Source organism: Microcaecilia unicolor, chromosome 1 (genome assembly GCF_901765095.1).
Source record: "Microcaecilia unicolor chromosome 1, aMicUni1.1, whole genome shotgun sequence".
NCBI lineage: Eukaryota > Metazoa > Chordata > Amphibia > Gymnophiona > Siphonopidae > Microcaecilia > Microcaecilia unicolor.
This window is the reverse complement of record NC_044031.1, coordinates 530147029-530166314: the sequence shown is the minus strand read 5'-3', so window position 1 is coordinate 530166314 and position 19286 is coordinate 530147029. Positions and strand designations below refer to the sequence as shown.

The 19286-nt window shown below is 44.4% G+C and overlaps 1 protein-coding gene across 1 annotated transcript in view; it reads right to left on the bottom strand.

Moving 5' to 3' along the window:
• The window catches only part of LRRCC1 (leucine rich repeat and coiled-coil centrosomal protein 1), a 154074-nt gene that overhangs the window by 47744 nt on the left and 87044 nt on the right, over positions 1–19286 (bottom strand). Inside the window, exons 12-14 of the mRNA XM_030216082.1 lie at positions 15013–15214; positions 13599–13784; positions 3334–3508 (exon numbers count right to left, since the gene is read on the bottom strand). Coding sequence (XP_030071942.1) covers positions 3334–3508; positions 13599–13784; positions 15013–15214 — 563 coding nt within the window. The remainder of the gene's footprint in view (positions 1–3333; positions 3509–13598; positions 13785–15012; positions 15215–19286) is intronic.

Genomic DNA, 19286 nt, shown 5'->3' with positions numbered 1-19286 from the left:
GTCCTGCTGGCCGCAGCAAACCCTACACCAGCTCAGAGCTGGCGTTAGGGTTTGCAGACCACTGGGGAGGAATGGTGAGCCCTGTCCAGCAAGCATTTGCATTCTAGCAGGCCCCTCATTCCCCCCCAATGCATCAGCCCATGCCCCCCCCCCCCCGCAGGAGCAGGAACCCCGACTTGACACTCCCCCCCCCCCCCCCAGCGACATGGGGGATGGAGGTGCAGCGGACCTCCAGTCCTCCCGACCCCCGCAACACAGGTTCAGGGGGGGGTTGGATATCTGGTGAGTCTCCAGCCCCCCTAACCCCCCCGGCATCCCCTCCCATGAATGAAGCCCTGGTGGCCCAGTGGGCTACGAGTTGATCCCCTCTCCACCCCAGGTGGTCTTAGCAGCCCTTTCCCACCCCCCTACCTTCAAAGAAGGAGGGAGGTAGCCTCCTTCCTCTTCCATCAGCGCAGCCTCGAAAATGCAGAGAGAGGTGCAGAAAATGACTTCAAGATTAGGACAAGAAAAAATACAGAATCAATAGTAGGGGTGGAGAGAGGAAAAAAAACATGAGGACAACTGTAAAGTACAGATTCGCACAGGTAGTACCCCACTAGCATTTATAAGCATCAGCAAACAGAAAATGTTTTTAAATTTTTGCAGGGATTTCTGAAGCCTGAGTTGTTGTGGTAACAAATTCCAGTGTTCCGGATCCTGAACTGAGAAAACAGCACGTCATGTAATGGCATCAAATAACATGTCTTGTAGTGGCATGAATGTTTCACTTATTCTTGCTATACATCGCCTTGAGTGAATACCTTCAAAAAGACTGTAAATAAATCCTAATAATAAACAACAAATAAATAGGTGCCCCTGGACAGATACGCCCTTCACTCCAGCTGCTTTTTGGCTAACTGGTGAAGCTTTGTGGCCTGCTCCTGAGGGACAGAGTCCACGAGACTAAGCGCACTGCCAGACAAGGACTTCAAGTAGATGTTCATGTAGCGCTGATAGGTCCGGATGCAGGCAATAAGCATCGTGGCCTCATAAAGCTTTCTCCCAAACGAGTCCAGAGTCTGAGCTTCTCTACCTGGGGGTGCCCAAGCATGAATCCTGGAGCTTCTGGCCCGCTTGAGAGCAGATTTGACCGTTAGAGAATGGTGTGGCAATTGTGTCTTCTTGAAGTTCCTCAGTATTGCGTCCTTCAGGATAGGATGTAACAGAACTGTGACCCCCCCCCCCCCCTCCCTTGGAGGAGATTCGTAGTCCAAGATTGAAGCATCTCAGCCCTGGGCTCCAACTCTGTTTCCAACATAAACGGGATGGCTAAAGCCATCTCCTTCACAAAACCAGTGAAAGAGACTCAGGTGGAGATTTACACCTCTCCTGTGGTGGGGAGGGGTCAGAAGGGATACCATAAGACTCCTCCTCCAAGAAGTACTGTGGATCTTCATCTGACTCCCATGAACGGTCCAGTTCAGACTCTTCTAGGTACTCAGGTTGGTTTGAGCAAGTCTGTGCCTGCCTCAGCTCACTGGTACCATGCTCATGCCCAAGAGGGCATCTTGGTTCAGCCCTTCCCTCCAACATCTGGTGCAAGTGCCCTCAACGCCTGAGTGGAGAGCAGTTGAAACATCTGCACCAGATCCTCCCTGAGCATGGCCTCATATAGTTCATTGAGAAAAGACCTCAGCAAAGGCTGGGGAGCTGGGTCAAGAGACAGCATGGAGAGGAGTTGTGTCGTACCGGAAGAAGGAGCCTGCCTGCCTGTAGACTGGCGCACCGGTACTCCACTAAAGAGGGGGAAGCGATCCTCCTGGTGTCGATGCTTCTTGAGGACCGGCGATTCCAATGCTCCAGGTCCCCGGCGCTCTCGGCACCATATTTTGCAGAGGACTTATACCAATGCTTCTTAGGATTCCCTTGACGACAACATTTAAGTCCTTTGGTACCGAAGAGGATGACGTCAAACCCTTATGGGTCCTCAGTGTTAGGTCTGATGCTGACCAGTCCTGGGGCTTGCCATCAGTGCCCAATGTTGAGGGAGGTAGAGACCTCCTCAATACCAGTGCACTCCCGGTGATAGAGATCGTCTGGGCTAGGGTTACCATATGGCTCCAGAAAAAGGAGGACAGATTGAGCCAGCTGGGTTTTACTTCCATTGCTTTCCATTGAAAGCAATGGAAGTAAAACCTGGCTGGCTCAATTACTTCCATTGAAAGCACTGGAAGTAAAACCTGGCTGGCTCAATCCGTCCTCCTTTTTCTGGAGCCATATGGTAACCCTAGTCTGGGCAGCAATCAAGATTAATGCTTCTGGGACAATGTCCATTGAACCAGCCTTCAGTGAGCCAAAATGTTTCTTCTGCTGGACCTGATTCACTTCATGTCCTCAACTGAATTTTTAAAGAGAGAAAAAGAATTAGCCTGGTGGTCATGTCCGAAGCATTTGATGCACAAATTGTGCGGGTCTGTGGCAGAGATAGTCTGATTACATTGGGCACACAATTCAAAGCCACCAGGGGGGGGGGGTCTTCTTAGACATTGAGAAAAGAATAGCAGCCAAACTAAACTCCTCAATTTTGAAGTTCAGAGAAAGTGACTAAACCCAAACTGAGGCCAGTGCTCAGGCCTAAGTGGGCCTTATCAAGCTGCAAAAAAATAAAGAAAACTTGAAAGGCCGAAAAAAAACTAAAAAAATAATAAGAAAGGCAAAACCAAGGGAAATACTGAGGAAAACAAACCAAAAAAGTGCTAAACCCTCACAGGAAGGCATTTGAAATTCAAAGGAAACACACGCTGAAGTAAGACTGCAAAAACGTGTCCTCCCAGCTCCACAGAAGAGACTGAGGTACTCGCGCTCAGGTGTCAGGTGGGAAGGCACTTGTGCATGCATGGTGGGATGGTTATAGAATTTTCCTAGTTATGCACACGAAGTAGTATCCACGCCGGGCTCCACTGAATGACATCACCACATGTGAGAACACATTAGGCCTGCTTGTCCTCAGAGAAAAATATTCACAGAGGAGCACTTACTGCCTCCTATTATGCTTTCATGCCATAACATGCCCCTCCCAAACTACCGCAAAATGCTTACAGTAAGCCTTTTTTCCCATGTTAAGTGCGCACTAGCGCTTAACACAATTTAGTAAAATGATCCCAAAATTAAGACCTTTTTGAGGTGGGACACAGTTTTCGTAGCATTCTGGATGACCCATAGCACAGCAAGTCTCTCAAACTTTTTCTTCCCTCCAGTGATGCGTTACTCCAGTTAAAAAAAAATAAATAGCTGGTATACTGTAAAGATTTTCATGACCTAGCAATCCTAGAAAGTAAGTTTGAATTTTACCTTGTTGTGCCAATTCTTGCCCCCATATTTTTCTTTCTGCTTTTAACCCATCTATAACCGACTCCTGAGCTGTTAGCTGTGAAATAAGTTTTGATTTTTCCTGCTTAAAAAGCTCAATTTGAACAGTTTTCTGCTTGTCCTCTTCAACTATCCTTTCAAGGGTTCGGATTCGACTCTGTGGATAAAAATTACAAAAGAAAAAAAGAAGACACTTTATAAAACATTTTGGGCTTAATTCACCCAATTTCAAATTATGTCATACCTGTTCATTTTCTTTTGAGTCCTGCCATACCAGTTCAGACAAAGTGGTTAGTGTCCCCTCCCGACCAACAAAGTGAGGTAGAAAACTGAACTATTCCAGTGACATCACTAGTATAAGGGGCCGATGTTAGCTGAATTATCCAGTATACCATTCTCAAAGCAGTTAAAAGTCCCTAGTACAGAACCCCCCCATCTGAACTACTGCAGTGCATCCTCTCCCTTCTCATTCCTTTTTATTTTTTTTGGAAACAGAATCTGTGCCATGAAAACCAACTAGCTGTGAGGGAAATCCTTAATATTCAATGTCTTCCTAGGCAGGTCCTGGACTGGTATGGCAGGACTTAAGGAAAGAAAATTAACAAGTATTCCATAATTTTACTTTCCATTTCATCTTTGCCATACCAATCCAGACAAATGGGATGTATCCAAGCCATTTTCTAACAGCCCCTGAATCACAGCTCTCCCAAATATGAAGTCAGCTCTGGCCATTACATCCAACTTGAAGTGCTGCTCTGCAGATATTTTCTGGGGCAACCATTCAGGTCTTCACTCAGGTCACAGCTTGGGCCCGCATAGATTGAGTCAGCTTCCTTGGAACAGACTCACCCCGAAAAATGTAGGTTGCCTCAAAAGCAGCTTTAATCCAACATGCTAAGGTGGATTTGGACAACACCATGCCCTTACATGGACCCTCTAACAGGAGAAACAGGTGATCTGACAAGCAAAAAGTGTTTGTAACCACCATATGGCATAACTGTGCTCTGCAAATTTCCAGTTTATGGAGCTTCCTTAAGGCCTCCCAGGAACTGCTGCAGGCAGCACAAGAACATAAGCAATATAGACTCAACAAACTGACAACTACATCAGCATGGTCAAAGCACCAACATTGTTTCAGCAGCTGTTCCACCTTTTTCTCATGTGGAACTTTCAGTGTTGTGCCCCTTCCACCAGGAGTGTGGTCTATTTTATGACCGGCATGATGCGGGCATCCATGCAGAGGACCCCTTCATAGGCATTCTCAGGAAGCATATATAGCCCCCACCTCTCCCTGAGATCTTCACTATCCTCAGGGCAGTCTCCAGGACCCATCACTCATCTAACACCATTTGTAACAGGAGTCTGTGGAAGGGAAATGCTTTAGAAGACCCCACCAACCTTCCAAAATGGGATCTATATCTAGAATCTCCACTGGTACCAAGGGCACGATCTGTAATGCCATAGTCACAGACTCAATCAGTGGGACCAGCTCTTCCCAGCAAGAGGCAGATCGAGGCTGAAAGTCATTCTTCCCTGTCTTCCCTCAGGTCCCATAGATCCTTCCCAGAAAGAGTTGCTGACAGGGGTCATACAATGCCTCAATCTCAAACAGGGCCCCCAGGGTCCATTTAGCCCCTAGGTCAGAGCCCTCTTTGGGTTTCTGCCTCCTGCTCCTGTGGAGAGGAAACGTTCCTTCCTCAGGGCCAAATGCAGGCAGTCCGTAATGGTGAAAAAGTCGGTCCCTGGAACGCCCTTTCCGAGGACCTCACAGATGTCTCTGCATCCCCCTGCACACTGGACCAAGTGAGGCTAGGCAGCATTTCCCCTCCCCCTTGGGGAAGAAATCCTCTCTGCTTTGCCCTGTAACATTGGGAAACAAGGCCAATATGGCAACTGTTCCTGCAAAAAAGGTCCGACAGACAGCGTGGTTGACTCAGGGGGAACCCCAGTTCAGCTCAGTCCCCCCCCCCCCCCGCCAAGAAATTCCCTAGCAGCCCCCAGAGCCACACTTGAGTGTCCCATCGCAGTTAGGATACACTGAGCCAACAGCTGTACTGACCTGTTGGTGCAGGACCGCCAGCTGCTTGGCATCAGGGAGCCACAACCAAGCATAGCCTCATCCATACTCAGGTCCAAGACCCTCCCTGTGAGTCAAGCATTTCCTTCACAGTGTAACCAGGTACCTCTTGGTGCAGCAAAGGATAGAACAATCTCCTCCAGCCACGGGCTCCCGGTACAGTGAAAAAATAAATGTCCACCAGCAACTTCAATCTTAAGGACTTTATTCCATGCAGGTTTCTAGTAGACCTGATACACAGTTCCAACAGCAGCATTCACCTTCAATCTTAAGCACATGTAAGCCACCTGAAAGTGTGTGGCAAATAGTCCCCTTTAAGCAGTAGGCTATCAGCACATATAAAGATTCAATACAGGCTCACAGTCAGCTCCAGTCTGGGCTCTTTATCCAGGGCACAGTAACAGTAGTTCAATTCCAAATAGAAGCAGTTCATTCAGTTGATCATCACAGTTAAATCACAAAGCAGCAGTTTCTACCTTCAACTCTCTTTACCTTCATAATGAGTTCCATACTTTAGGGACTTCTCATACCCAAGGGATTCCACCCTGCATCTGCTTCACTGGTAGACTCAATACTTTAGGGACCTCTCTTACCCAAGGGTTTTCAGCCTGCACAACTTTAGGGACTTCTCTTACCCAAGGATTTTCCTCCTCCTGGGACTCCTTCCCACCTGCCTAATCAATCCCTGGCTTCTGCTACCACAACCAATCATTCTCCTCTCATTAGCTTCCCCCACACCCATACCAGCTGAGTTAAGCATTGGACTAATGATGAGCTCCTGCATACAGGGTTTCCTATCTCTCTTTCCCCCTAGTGGCCAATCTACACATCCTGCCAGCTTACACCCATGACTTCCCCTATTGCAGCTAGGAGTCCAGTCCGGGTTCTTCAACTCACCCCCTTGCTCCTTGCCTGCAATGCCTTCTGGGACTTGTATTTCAGACTGAAACTGCCTTAGCCCAACTATCCTGGATGTGACTATCACAACAGTTACTGACTATTCTCTCAGCAGCCACTCCCAGAGTAGCTCCTGTAAAGCCTAGTTTTACCTTTCCTTCAGCTATGTTTTTCCCCCCCAGGCACTTTTATCTCCCTGAACATAGGGAAGCACATGGCAGCAAAGCTGTCACACTTTCATTTTTTTGAAATTGCACCAGCCCAGCCGGGAGGAGAAAGAGAGCTGGGACCTACTAACAACCACAGCATGGACCCTGCAGGGCCCTACGCTGAGCCATGCCAAGCTTGCACTAACAGACAAAAGCTTGGTGCAGCGGACACCTACGTGTCTTTGATCAATCAGTAAGCAAAACCACAATCCAGAGCCAGAACACCTCAGCCCAAGGACTCAACCACATGGCCCTAAATCTGGTCTACATCCAGGTAGTCAAGACTTTACAGAAACCTACTGGTACCAGTCCAGAACTACCATCTTCTGGAGGTAGAAAATGCTGGAGAATTCCAGCCTGCACCAGCTCCTTGTGTCAGTGATGTCACTGGAATAGCTCAGCTTTTTACCATCATGTGCTGGTTGGGAAGGGATACTAACCCATTTTCTGAACTGATATGGCAGAGATAAAAAAATTAATCTTCGTTGACATTAATTCGAGTCAAAAACCTGTCTTAGAAGCAGATATTTATTATACCTATATTGGCTGTATGTGTGTAATTTTATCAGGGGCAGATTAACAATATATTGGGCCCTAAAAAAAACATTCATGCATGGGGCCATGCTACAGACCCCCATTTATTTCTTTTATCAACCCCTTCTCTCTACCTCTCCCCCGTCATATTCACTCTTTCCTTAACCTCTCAAGCTGCCACACTTCCCCTCTCAGTAGCATCTTAGGGAAAACTATAGGGCTTAGTTCTTGGTATTGCAACAGTAGCAAACTGAGTAAGCATTGGGACTGTGCAAGCATAAGCTTCCAGTGGAGTGGGGACAATGTCTCCAAATAGGTCAGTTTTGTAAATATCATGAGAGTAATGAACTTCGCTCCTAAGACATGATATGTTGAGTATGACCCTCAATCTCTTCAATGTACTGCTAATGTTCACCATCATACTTTCATTGTGCCAAAGAGAGTTTCCCCCTGGAATAGAGAGTTTCAAGGGGACAAAACTTCACCCATCCCCAATGGAATACACACCATACCCACTAAGATCCATTCCATCCCCATAATTAATCTCCTCCATCCTCACCTGTACCCGCAGAAGTCAAAACTATTATTTACTTACTCGTAGCCCTCTGTTTCCTCCCAACCCCAACAATCTTCCGTGCTTTTTTGAATGGTATTCACTGTTCAATGAATGAGTGCTCCAAGCCTCAGTCTGGTGTTCTAGCTGCCTCTCAGTGCATTCCAAGCCTCATTTTGGAGTCACCAGAGATTTTGACTACACCCCTGCAGGAATCCTGTGGCAACTTCTTCCATTCCCTCAGGAATCCCATTCCTGTGCCGCTCTCTACTCTGGAGTTCATAACATATATAGAGGCATATTTTCAAAGCACTTAGGCTTACAAAGTTCCATAGTAACCTATGGAACTTTGTAAGTCTAAGTGTTTTGAAAATGAGCCCCACAGTGAACTAAAAGGAATTTTCAAGCACAACTTGATAACCAAGCCTGGAGCACCCAATACAATGGGAACTATTTCTGTATCTTTCTGTCACATGTGCGCACACATACTCTTTCTTGGTACTATACTGCTCATTTATTGAATGCCTCCTCCATCTAACCATCTCTGAACTATAATCATGTAAGTTCTTGCAGTTATTGCCAGCTTATTTCCTCAGCCTGCGGCAGCCCCCTCACACTTTTTATCTTTCAAATCCCTTCTCAGCACGCCCCCTTCCCCTTATCCAGGAAACTTATTTGTGCCACTTTCTTCCAAACTCAGTCCAGTGCTCCATCCAGAGATCAGTCCCCCTATATCACTTGCACAGCACAGGAACTTACCTTGGCTCAAACCCTCCCTTCCTGGGACTAGAGCTGCCTTCCCATTGACTGGATCCTACCCACAGTCTCTGCTGCTAGTGGCACCCCAAGCAGACAGGGCTGGCTCATTCAAGTGAGGAAAGGATTGGAAAGCCATAGAAAGAGGACACAAAAAATAAAAACAGTTGCTACCTTTGCTAAATATTTAAACCAGTCTCTCAACTCCCCCTCCCCCCAAGTACATTTTAAACAGCAGTTCTTCGCTGGCAGTGAGCTGCGACTGATACATACTGCTCACGCCAGCCCCACAGCCTTCCCATTGATGTATGCAGAATTGTGTTGGTGTGAGGCTCTTTTTCCAGTTTCCTTGTGTCAAACTTCTCCTATATTATTTTCCAGATTTCCCATTTCCATTTGTTTTCTCCTCTTGTCATCTTCTTTTCTTCTCTACATCTGTCTGCCACTAATCTTTCTTTTTATGCTTCCACCCCCCCCCCCCCCCATTTTTCTCTTTCTGCATTTATATCCGCTCATTTGATTTTACCCTAATTCTTTCACCCACTTCTTAGTCTCCTGTTTCACCTCTCATCTACCTACCAGCTTTACCCATGTCTCTCTCATCCACTCTTCAGTACTCTCGTCTCTCTCTTTCCCTAGTCTCCTACGCCCCTCCATCTTTCATCCACTCCCAAGTCCTTTATTTCCATCCTCTGTACTCACCCTCTCATCCCTCCACCAGCTCCAGCTCTGTCTCTGCTTCCTTCTCTTGCCTCTAGGCCATTCTTCTATCTCTTACCCTCTACCCCATCTTCTACTGCCTGTCTTTCACCATTGTTTTTACTTGTTTATTAAACCAGTAGAACAAGTACAGAACAATCTCAAAAGCAGAGCAATAACATCAAAGATTACCCCCCCCCCCCACAACACCCCCCCCCCCCACACACACACACAGGTAAACCAGTGTTTGTCCATCAGAGGTGCTAGGGGCTGGGTCAAATTGCCAGGTCTCATATTGTCGCCAAATTCCAGAAAACACAGCTAAGCATCCCCGTCACAATGCAGTCAATTTATGCCTTTGAAAAAGAAAGTCCAACTTGCAGAGAATTTGAGGCATGGGTGGCAAGCCTTGCTGTTGCAAAGCCAGTTTCACTGCCACAAAGAAATGAATTGCCAGTTTATGCTGGTCCGCAGTGATCCAGAGTGGAGGAGTGGCCTAGTGGTTAGAGTGGTGGACTTTGGTCCTGGGGAACTAAGGAACTGAGTTTGATTCCCACTTCAGGCACAGGCAGCTCCTTGTGACTCTGGGCAAGTCACTTAACCCTCCATTGCCCCAGGTACAAATAAGTACCTGTATACAATATGTAAGCCGCATTGAACCTACCATGAGTGGGAAAGCACGGGGTACAAATGTAACAAAATAAATCTCAGATGGTTTAAAGTGGAGTAAGCAATGTACCACCTAGAATGGGTAGGGCGTACCAAGAACCTGCTGAAGCAGGTCCAAAATAGCATTCCAATAGGGTTGAACTCTAAGGCAGGTGCACCATACATGGTAAAAGGTACCCCGTTCACCACAAAATCTCCAGCATTGTTCAGAGAGTTAAGGGTTCATCTGAACTGGATGCATGGATGCATGGGGATATAGTACCAGCAATAACAGTTCTCAATTATATTATTAGCTACTGAGCACTTAAATACAAAAAAAAAAAAAAAAAAACGCTCTCACAGCACTCTGAAGCATAAGCAGAATTAAGATCTAGTTCTCATCGAGCAGAAGAGCCATATAGCGGCGAGATACACTGCCCCTCCCTCCTCCACCTCTAATAGCCCATTCAAGAGGAATTTCTGCTAGATTGAGATCACCCCCGAGCCCAGCAGCAGATGAAATCTCTAACCTACTGCTTGTGGAAAAGGTCCCGCTGCTCCAGGAGAAACTCATCCTGAAGATTAGAAAAGGATTAACCCCCCCCCCCCCCCATTCCAGATCTGTCCCAAGGTCCACAAGCCCTTATTGGCCTAGTGTTGAAAGGTCAAGTCCCCAGCTCCTGGCAGAAATTGGGGAATATATTGAAGTGAAGTCTGAAGATGATAGATGCAAGTCAGAAAAAAATTTGTGTGAATCGTGTACTAGGTGGTTAAAGGGTAGCCAATTCCTTGTGGCATCCACAAAGCAAGAAGATTTTTCCATGGCAACCAGGGGACTGCCCACAACGTGATAACACCCACTCATGCCTGTTCCCAACGAGCCCATTTTTTTTAACGTACTCGGTATCCAATCAGCCAAAACATGCAATTGGGCTGCTTGATAATATAGAAAAAAAATTCAGGACACCCATGCCTCCTTTAAGCTGTGGTTGGTGCAAAATGTCTCTTCTCACCCTCAGGGGTTTTTTACGCCAAATGTAAGCAAATACATTTCTATGAAGTTGATGAAAAAAAAACACTGGGGAATCAGCAGGGGTAGGGCTGTAGCATGATATGATGAATTGTCAGAGTTATTGATTTGAAGGATACAAATATAGACCTTATGTCTACCCTCACTCAAAGCCTTTCCTCTCCCCAGTACCCCCATCACTTTCAATGCTTTCCGCCCTCTCTCCAGTCTTCCAGATTATTCACAATATGTTTCAACCTTTCTCCATGTTTCATCCCCTTTCTCTTACTCCCCATTTTACACCCTCACTCATTCTCCCAACCCATCCACACCCCCCCCCCACCACTCATACCTACTAGTTGCCAGGTCTTCTCTATCCCCTCAAAATTCCCTCTTCACCTCTCTCATCAATAAATCCTTGCTCTATCCCCCCCTCAAAATTCTCCCACTCAGTCACCAAATCCCAGTCATTTTCTGCTCTGTTCCTCTAACCCCACCACAGAGTCCCATCTTCTGCTCTTTTCCTCCATCCCTGAGCCCCCATCTATCTTCTGCTCTTTCCAGGGTTTCCGCCTCGTTTGACATTTATTTTCTGTCCATGCCCACCATCACTCCCCTCTGTGTCCCTGTCCCTTCCTCATGTTCAATATCTGCACTCTTTGTCCCCATCACCCTATGTCCTTGTCCCTCCTTTTAGCCCCCCTTCTCCTACAACAGGGTCAGCATCTCTTCTTCTCTCCCCTGCCCTCTTCCCACAGTCCAACATCTCTCTCTTTGTCCCTCTATCCATCTTTCTATGCTGACCCTCTTCCCAGCATCTCTCTCTCTCATGGCTCTAGTGTCTCCCCTTTCCCTCCGATCTCTCTGTTCTCTCCACTCCACCGTCCCACCTTCTCATCTGATTTCCCTACCAGCTGCTGCGACCCATGTATTCACAAATGTTTCCTTCCTTCCTTCCTGTTCTCTACCCCTCCCCCCCATGGGAGCAGCATATTTCCCTCTTGCACAGTCCAGTTTTTCTCTCTATTTCCTCCCCAATGGCTGTCCTCCAATCCTCAGATATGTTATTGGCACTGTCGGCGATTGAGGCACTCACTGCCGGTAGGCTCCTGAAGTCTTCTCTCTACCACTTCCCGCCTGCGTAGGAACAGGAAATTACGACACTGGAGGTGGGCTACTGCAGAGAGAAGACTTGAGGAGCGAGCGAGAGAGCAATGGGTGCCTCAATCACACTGACACTGCTGGCAACGTATCCAAGGATTGGAGGACTGCTAGGAGAGAGGGGGGAGCAGGAAAAACAGACGAGAGGAGGTGCCGGTCTGCCAGGAAGAGAGAGGCATGCCAGATTTTGGGAGGAGAGTGGGTGGATTATTTTGGCCTGTACCTATGCCACTGTTATGAATGATGTTTTTTTTTAAACTCACAACAAAACACAAAGTAGAAAGAAATATGTTTTGTCGAAGATTTTCAAGGTTTTGAGTGAAAATTCAGATGTATTTTAAAAGTGTTTTTAAACCTGGACAAATGGTCACAAAGCCCTCAATTTAGAAAAATCGCCCAGATATCTGGACAATTGCCTAAAAAGAGGATATGTCCAGGAAAACCCGGACATACGGTAACCCTAACCATAGAGATCCAAACTGTGAAAAATATCCAGACATGAACTATTCTGGTGGCTCAATGATGCTTTCGAAAGCTAGTCAAAAAATGTATTTATTTAGTCCACTATCTTAACTTTTTTTTTCTATTTATTACTTTTAAAGTGGACTAACATGGCAACCACATTATTTTATCCAAGATACTAACGCAAAATCTGTACAACCCTAAAACTGATCAGCACATTTGACAGGGCCTTCCTTAAATATGTGGACCCTTAGGTATACACCTAGTTTGCCTGGGCCTTAATCCAGCCATGTCTCCCATATCAAAGAGTACAGCAGCAGCTTAGTGGATAGAAAAGTGGGTTGCATATCCGGAAGCCAGGGTTTAATCTAACTTCTCCAAGTGGCACTCTTTTTGAGCCTAGGTAAGTCATTTTACCCTCCATTGCCTCAGGTAAAACTAGATTGTAAGCCAATTTGAGCAGGGAAATAACATGTATGTGAATACATAACTTACCTTGAGCTCAGATTTGGAAAAAGTACGTAACAAATCTAAAATTCAAACCAAAATCCATCCTGTCATTATTTTGATGGTGTGGAAGGAAAAAGCTACATTAATGGGGAGATAATGTTGAGGAAACGGCATGCAGTTTGGGCTGGTTTTCTCGAACAGTGAACAGATGGGTGACAGTATCCCTTACAAGCATAGTGAACATGGGAGCTGCTACTATTGCTATGTCTCTTCCTGCAGATAGTGGACACTTGCAATCATCCCACTGCCTCTTCCCAAGGCAAAGAAGGAGAGAGAATGGAAAGGCAAGCAGGTTATTGGGGAGAGAGTGACAGTAACAGGAAGGAGGAAGCTTAGCAAACCACATGATTAGAACCACACTGCAGGAAGACCCAAGGCTACCATCACAGAAAGACTTGTAGAGCTATGTTGCATGAGAGAATGAACATGCTGGAAGACCAGCGAGTGGTGCTGGTAAATGTAGGAAGACAGCAGCCTAATGGGGAAGGGGAAGGTAAGAGTGCTCTAATAGGGAAGGAGGTGGGTAGCCTATTGGAGGCGAGACAAATAGTGGACTAAGGTGTTTGAGGGGGGTGGGGGGAGAAAGAAGATCCTTGATACACAGTCAGCTAATGTGGTTCAGAGGTGTCATCAGCTTTATTGTTGCCATTCATCAATAAAGGTTCCATAACCCTGTTAAAGGCTAACAGCTCAGCTAAGCTAACAAAAGGAAAATGGTTCAGAAGTGTTTACCTTTAAATTTGATGTCATCTCCTGTTTTGACTTTGTTACGCCTGCAATTTTTGCTTTTTGCTCTTTTACCATGGCAGTCAGTTCTTGAATTAAACTTGTTGACTGCTTTTCCTTCTGATGAGACAAAGCAAAGGAATCCTTGTATTCTGCTAACTCAGCTGTAACATTTTCAAATCCATCCTTAACCTATAGAGTCAAACACACACAAACAAAACACTTCTCCATAAAGATTTATTCTTTTTTTTTAAACGACTACATTCTGTATAAGTAACTGAATAATAGGAAATGCCTAATAAAAAGAATTTTCTTCTATAGTGATACCAGATCAATTAACTTTTCAGTAGCAAAAAATCAAAGTCATAAGCATTTTTATTGAGTTGTGAGACAATTAAGTTCATGGACAAAAAAAAAAAAGCCTGCAAAATATCACCTATAATGGAATAGGGCTACTTGCATCACGAATAATGTTCTTCATAAGTTCTTGAAGAAAACACTGCCTTTTAAATTACTGTGATGGAACACACACTATTGCCAGGATTAAAGAAACTTTTAGAAAAGCCATGAATTACTAACCACAGCAAGCATAATGGATTAGCTACTGTTGGAAGCAGGGTATTGGGCTAGACAGACCATTGGTCTGGCCCAGTGTGGCTATTCTTATGTTCTAAGGTTAATGTCGCTCACTAAATAGAATTCCAGTAATTCTTTGAAAGAGGTAACTAAGTTAAGGTTCTTACCCTCACCTCATGTCGCAACTTAGCTTGCTGCTGTGACAGTATAGTCAAGCTCCTCACTATGCTGCTGCTATGTCAGGGATACTGTGCAAGGAACAATCCAGGATTAACACACGCTAAGGCCAGATTTTGCAGTAGCTTAGTAAAAGGGCCTCTTAATTACTGTATTCCAATGACATTGAAAAAAACAAAACACTTAACTTCCAAAAAAAAAAAAGCCAATGACACCAAAAAAGTGATTGGATTTCAATAAGCAGTTTTTTTTATAAGTTTATAAAGTGAAGGGATTTGTTTATTGTTTTACTTTTTTTGGAAATTATTTAGAAGCCTTAATAAAATAAGCACAGCATATGCATCTATATGCTTTTCATAGCCTCAGTGACCTGTTTTAAAATTAACCTCTTACATATCAATGTGCTACCTAACCCCCTGTTTACTAAGCTGTGCTAGTGGCTACGGGCGCTGCCGACATAGCCCATTCATTTTGGGCTGCGTCAGCATTGCCGTGCAGCTTAGCGAATAGGAGGTTAAGAAAGGTAGTTCTTAAAACTAAACAAAGATGTGTTGCAAATAAAATACATTCTTTTTAGACATAAATTGAGCCCTGTATAAGGTATATTGTTACAATTGTGCAAAAATCAAAAATGTCTTACAAATGAACTAGCAATCACACAAATTACCTCTTTAAATCTTTTAGCTTCTATAGTCAAAGCTAAACGAAATTCATCTTCTAATTCTGTATACTGTTGATTCAAAATATTAATTTTGTCTTGAAATTCTTTAACATGTTGAGTATGCCTTTGCTCTTCTTTTGAAGTTTCTTTGGCTAGTGCTTCTTGGAATTCAGGTCCATGTAACACAACCCTAGCTTCAAGTTCTTTCCTGTAGTTATTGTTCAGAGATGTATTAAAAAAAAAAATAAAAAGCAATTGTCATCAACAAGCTATAGAGAACATTTATCATGAAGCAAACTTTATGAACAGGGAAGAATATTCCCTGCAAGATTAAAATGTTCACTTTATACAGCTGTAATATTAACATCCCTACAGTGTAGATTTATATAATAATTAATATCACAGTTGTAGCTATAAATCCTGTAAATAAGGACAATTTCTGCAGATATTTCCAATTTGATGAACTTTAGAGAGTAGATCTGAATTGTTCTCTAAAGATGTACAGTTCTAAGAAAGCACTGACTGCTCTGTAGTCTCTGAATTATGGTTTAACTGAAAGGCTGGCTGTAGATCTTCCCCTTGAAATGCATCCTACCATGCCTATGGGTTCACTGGATGACTTTGAATAACACTGGAACTCCCAGGAGATAAGTGTAGGCCTGAGTGGCTTGGCATTGCTCTTTGGGCTCAAAACATCTTTCAGCCCTGAACAGCGAGAGCCTCCAGCATTACACTGGATGGAAAGTCAATAGGATTCCCGTAACACGGTATCACATGATGTGGGCATGGGTATATCTGTAGTATAAGAGAAAGGGGCAGATATCTGAATAAGGCCATTAATTCCCAAGTAGAAGCAAGCTAAAGCCATGCCAGCTGGTGGAGGCTCTTTTATGGAGGAATAGAAAGAAATCTTCACTTTTGTGATAGGTCAATCTGATTTGCTTCTTGTATTGCCTTTGAATGAAAGTAGTGAGGCACTGCTGAGGCTGAACAAGCTATTAGTATACTTCCTCAGTTCCATTTAGAATGGCCTATGGTTTTTACTTTGGAAACAATACAGGACAATACAGGCACTAGGAACTGCATGGAATATTCAACATTAACATTCTGGATTATAAAATGCAACAACAATAAAATTTAAAGTGAGAAGAGAGTTCCTCAGTTAAAAGTGAGTTTCCTTGATTAGAGGTGTCACTGGCTTGTGGAAAAAGGCTGAAAATTTAGAAAATACAACAAAGGGTCATAATCTTCAGATTACCAATTTTTCAAAATCTCTAGATGAAATCTCTGAAGAAATATCTACAAAATATTTTGTTAATGTTCCAAACGTTCCAATGGAATCTATACCACTTATTTCTAAAGTCTATTAAATTAAGAGACAAAAGACAATATTCCTGTCTAGTGCCTCTACCTGAATACAGTAATAATAAAAAAAGGTAGACTGATAGAAAACATTAACACATGAAATAATTTATTGGTGTGAATCAAAAAACAAACCCGACGCGGAACAGAGAGCCAAGTACTATTTTTAAATAAAAGTATTTAAGAAGGGGAATTCCATCACCCCTTGTTTTTTAGTTTTGACCCCTGACGCAGCCTGAGGGCGAAACGTGGCCACACCGGGTTTGTTTTTTGATTCACACCAATAAATTATTTCATGTGTTAATGTTTTCTATCAGTCTACCTTTTTTATTATTATTCTACCATAGTAAGGAGACTGTTGCTTTTTGTTTGTTTTTTTCTACCTGCATACAGCCAGGGAAAGTATTACAATTAATACTCCAGAACTAAAGAAATACAGAGTCTGAACCAATTTCATAAACTCCGTGCCACATCCAAACTGATCTAAAACCTTCACTACATATGTCCAATCTCTGCCTAGATAGCTCTATGGAAATGATATCTTAACTGATAATTTTCTTTCGTAGACCATGGGATGATTTTCCAAGAGGCACTGAGCGGTGATGGTGTCCTTCTGTCAAGGAAGGGAAGTAGTGTCTTCAGCAACAGGCTGGCTAAAGAGGGCTTTAAACTAAAATTGATGGGGATGGGTATAAAAGGCCACAAAGCCATAATTAACCCCAAGGAAGGTAGGATATCTAATGCCTCTATAGAAGGAAATAAAAAGAGTAAAATCTGGAGAGCCTTGTATATCAATGCCTGTAGTATGGGAAACAAACTTCTAGAACTTGAGGCTACAATGATAAAGCAGACTTGGATTTAGTGGCAATCAAGGAGACGTGGTTCACGGAGAACCATGACTGGGATGTTGCTATACCTGGCTATAATCTATTCAGGAAGGACAGAGTAGGAAAAAAGGGTGGAGGTGTGGCATTATATGCTGATATCCAAGTGACAGAACTGCAGGACATGTGGGGTATGGAAGAAGAGCTGTGGGTTAAAATGGAAAGAGGGAAAGGAAAATGTGTCTATATCGGAGTGATATACCTCACAGTCGGAGGAAATGGACAGGGACTTAATTGAAGACATCCGCAAGATAGCTAGGAAAGGGGAAGTACTACTGATAGGTGACTTCAATATGCCGGATGTTGATTGGGGTGTCCCGGCTGCGGGGTCATCTAGAAACAAAGAGATCTTAGATTCCCTACAGGAAGAATTGTTCTGGCAGTGGGTGATGGAACCGACGCGGGATGCAGCTGTTCTGGATCTGGTGCTTACGAATGGAGAGTACATTTCTGATGTCAAGGTGGCGGACCATTTGGCATCTAGTGATCATCGTATGGTATGGTTCAATATTAAAACAGAAGAGAGGACTCACTCGAGACTGAAGGTCCTGGATTTCAAAGGAACTAATTTTGCAAAAATGGGGGAATTTCTCAAGGCACAGTTACCGGGATGGCAACAGCTGAAGGATGTAGAACAGCAATGGACAAGACTGAAAGGAGCTATATTATAGGCAACTAACCTTTATACCTGCAATTACATAAAAGTAAGAGGAAAAGAAGGCCTCTCTGGTACTCGAATGTAGCAGCTGAAAAGGAAAGGGAAAGGAGGCTAGCCTTTGCACGTTATAAGACGACTCAGAAAGATGAAGACAGAAGAGAATACCTAAATAAGCGAAGAGAAGCTGGAAAAGCTATCAGAAAAGCGAAGCGGCAAATGGAGGAAAAGATAGCTAATACGGTAAAATTGGGGGACAAGACCTTTTTCAGATATGTAAGCGACAAGAGAAAGTGCCATAATAGCATTGTGTGGCTCAAAGCTGAGGGAGAGAAATATGTGGAAGATAAGGATAAAGCTGAACTGCTTAACGATTATTTTAGCTCAGTGTTCACGAATGAAAGACCGGGGGTAGGGCTGCAGAAAACTAAGGCTAAAGGGGATGGATGTATGGTAGACCAAGTCCCGTTTACGGAGGACTGTGTTCGTGAGGAGCTTGCCAAACTAAAAGTAGACAGAGCGATGGGGCCTGATGGGATACACCCGAGGGTGCTTAAGGAACTCGGAGAAGTTCTGTCGGCTCCGCTGACGGACCTCTTCAATGCTTCCTTAGAAACTGGAGTGGTCCCGGTGGACTGGAGGAGGGCGGATGTGGTTCCTTTGCACAAGAGTGGAAGTAAGGAAGAGGCTGGGAATTACAGACCTGTCAGTCTGACCTCGGTGGTGAGTAAGCTAATGGAAATGCTTCTAAAAAGGAGGACTGTGACATTTCTTGAACTACATGGAATGCATGTCCCGAGGCAGCATGGCTTCACTAGTGGCAGGTCGTGTCTTCTTCAACTGGGTGATCAAACAGTTGGATGTGAGAGGGGCGCTTGATGTGGTATACTTGGATTTCAGCAAAGCCTTTGACATGGTTCCGCACAGGCGACTGATAAATAAATTGAGTGCCCTCGGTGTGGGACCTAGAGTAACAGATTGGGTAAAAAATGGATTGAATGGTAGAAGACAGAGGGTGTGGTAAATGGAGCTTGATCTGAAGAAAAGGAGGACATCAGTCGAGTACCACAGGGATCGGTCCTAGGGCCGGCTCTTTTTAATATCTTTGTGAGCGATATTGCAGAAGGGCTGTCTGGTAAGGTTTGTCTCTTTGCAGATGATACTAAACTCTGTAACAGTGTGGACACCCTGGAGGCTGTGAATGACATGAGGAAGGACTTAGCGAAGCTAGAGGAATGGACCAATATTTGGCAACTAAGCTTTAATCCCAAACAGGGTCATGCACTTGGGTCGCAAAAATCTGAGGGAACGGTATAGTATGGGTGTAGTGCTTCAGTGCACAAAGGAAGAGCAGGACTTGGGGGTGATTGTGTCCGACG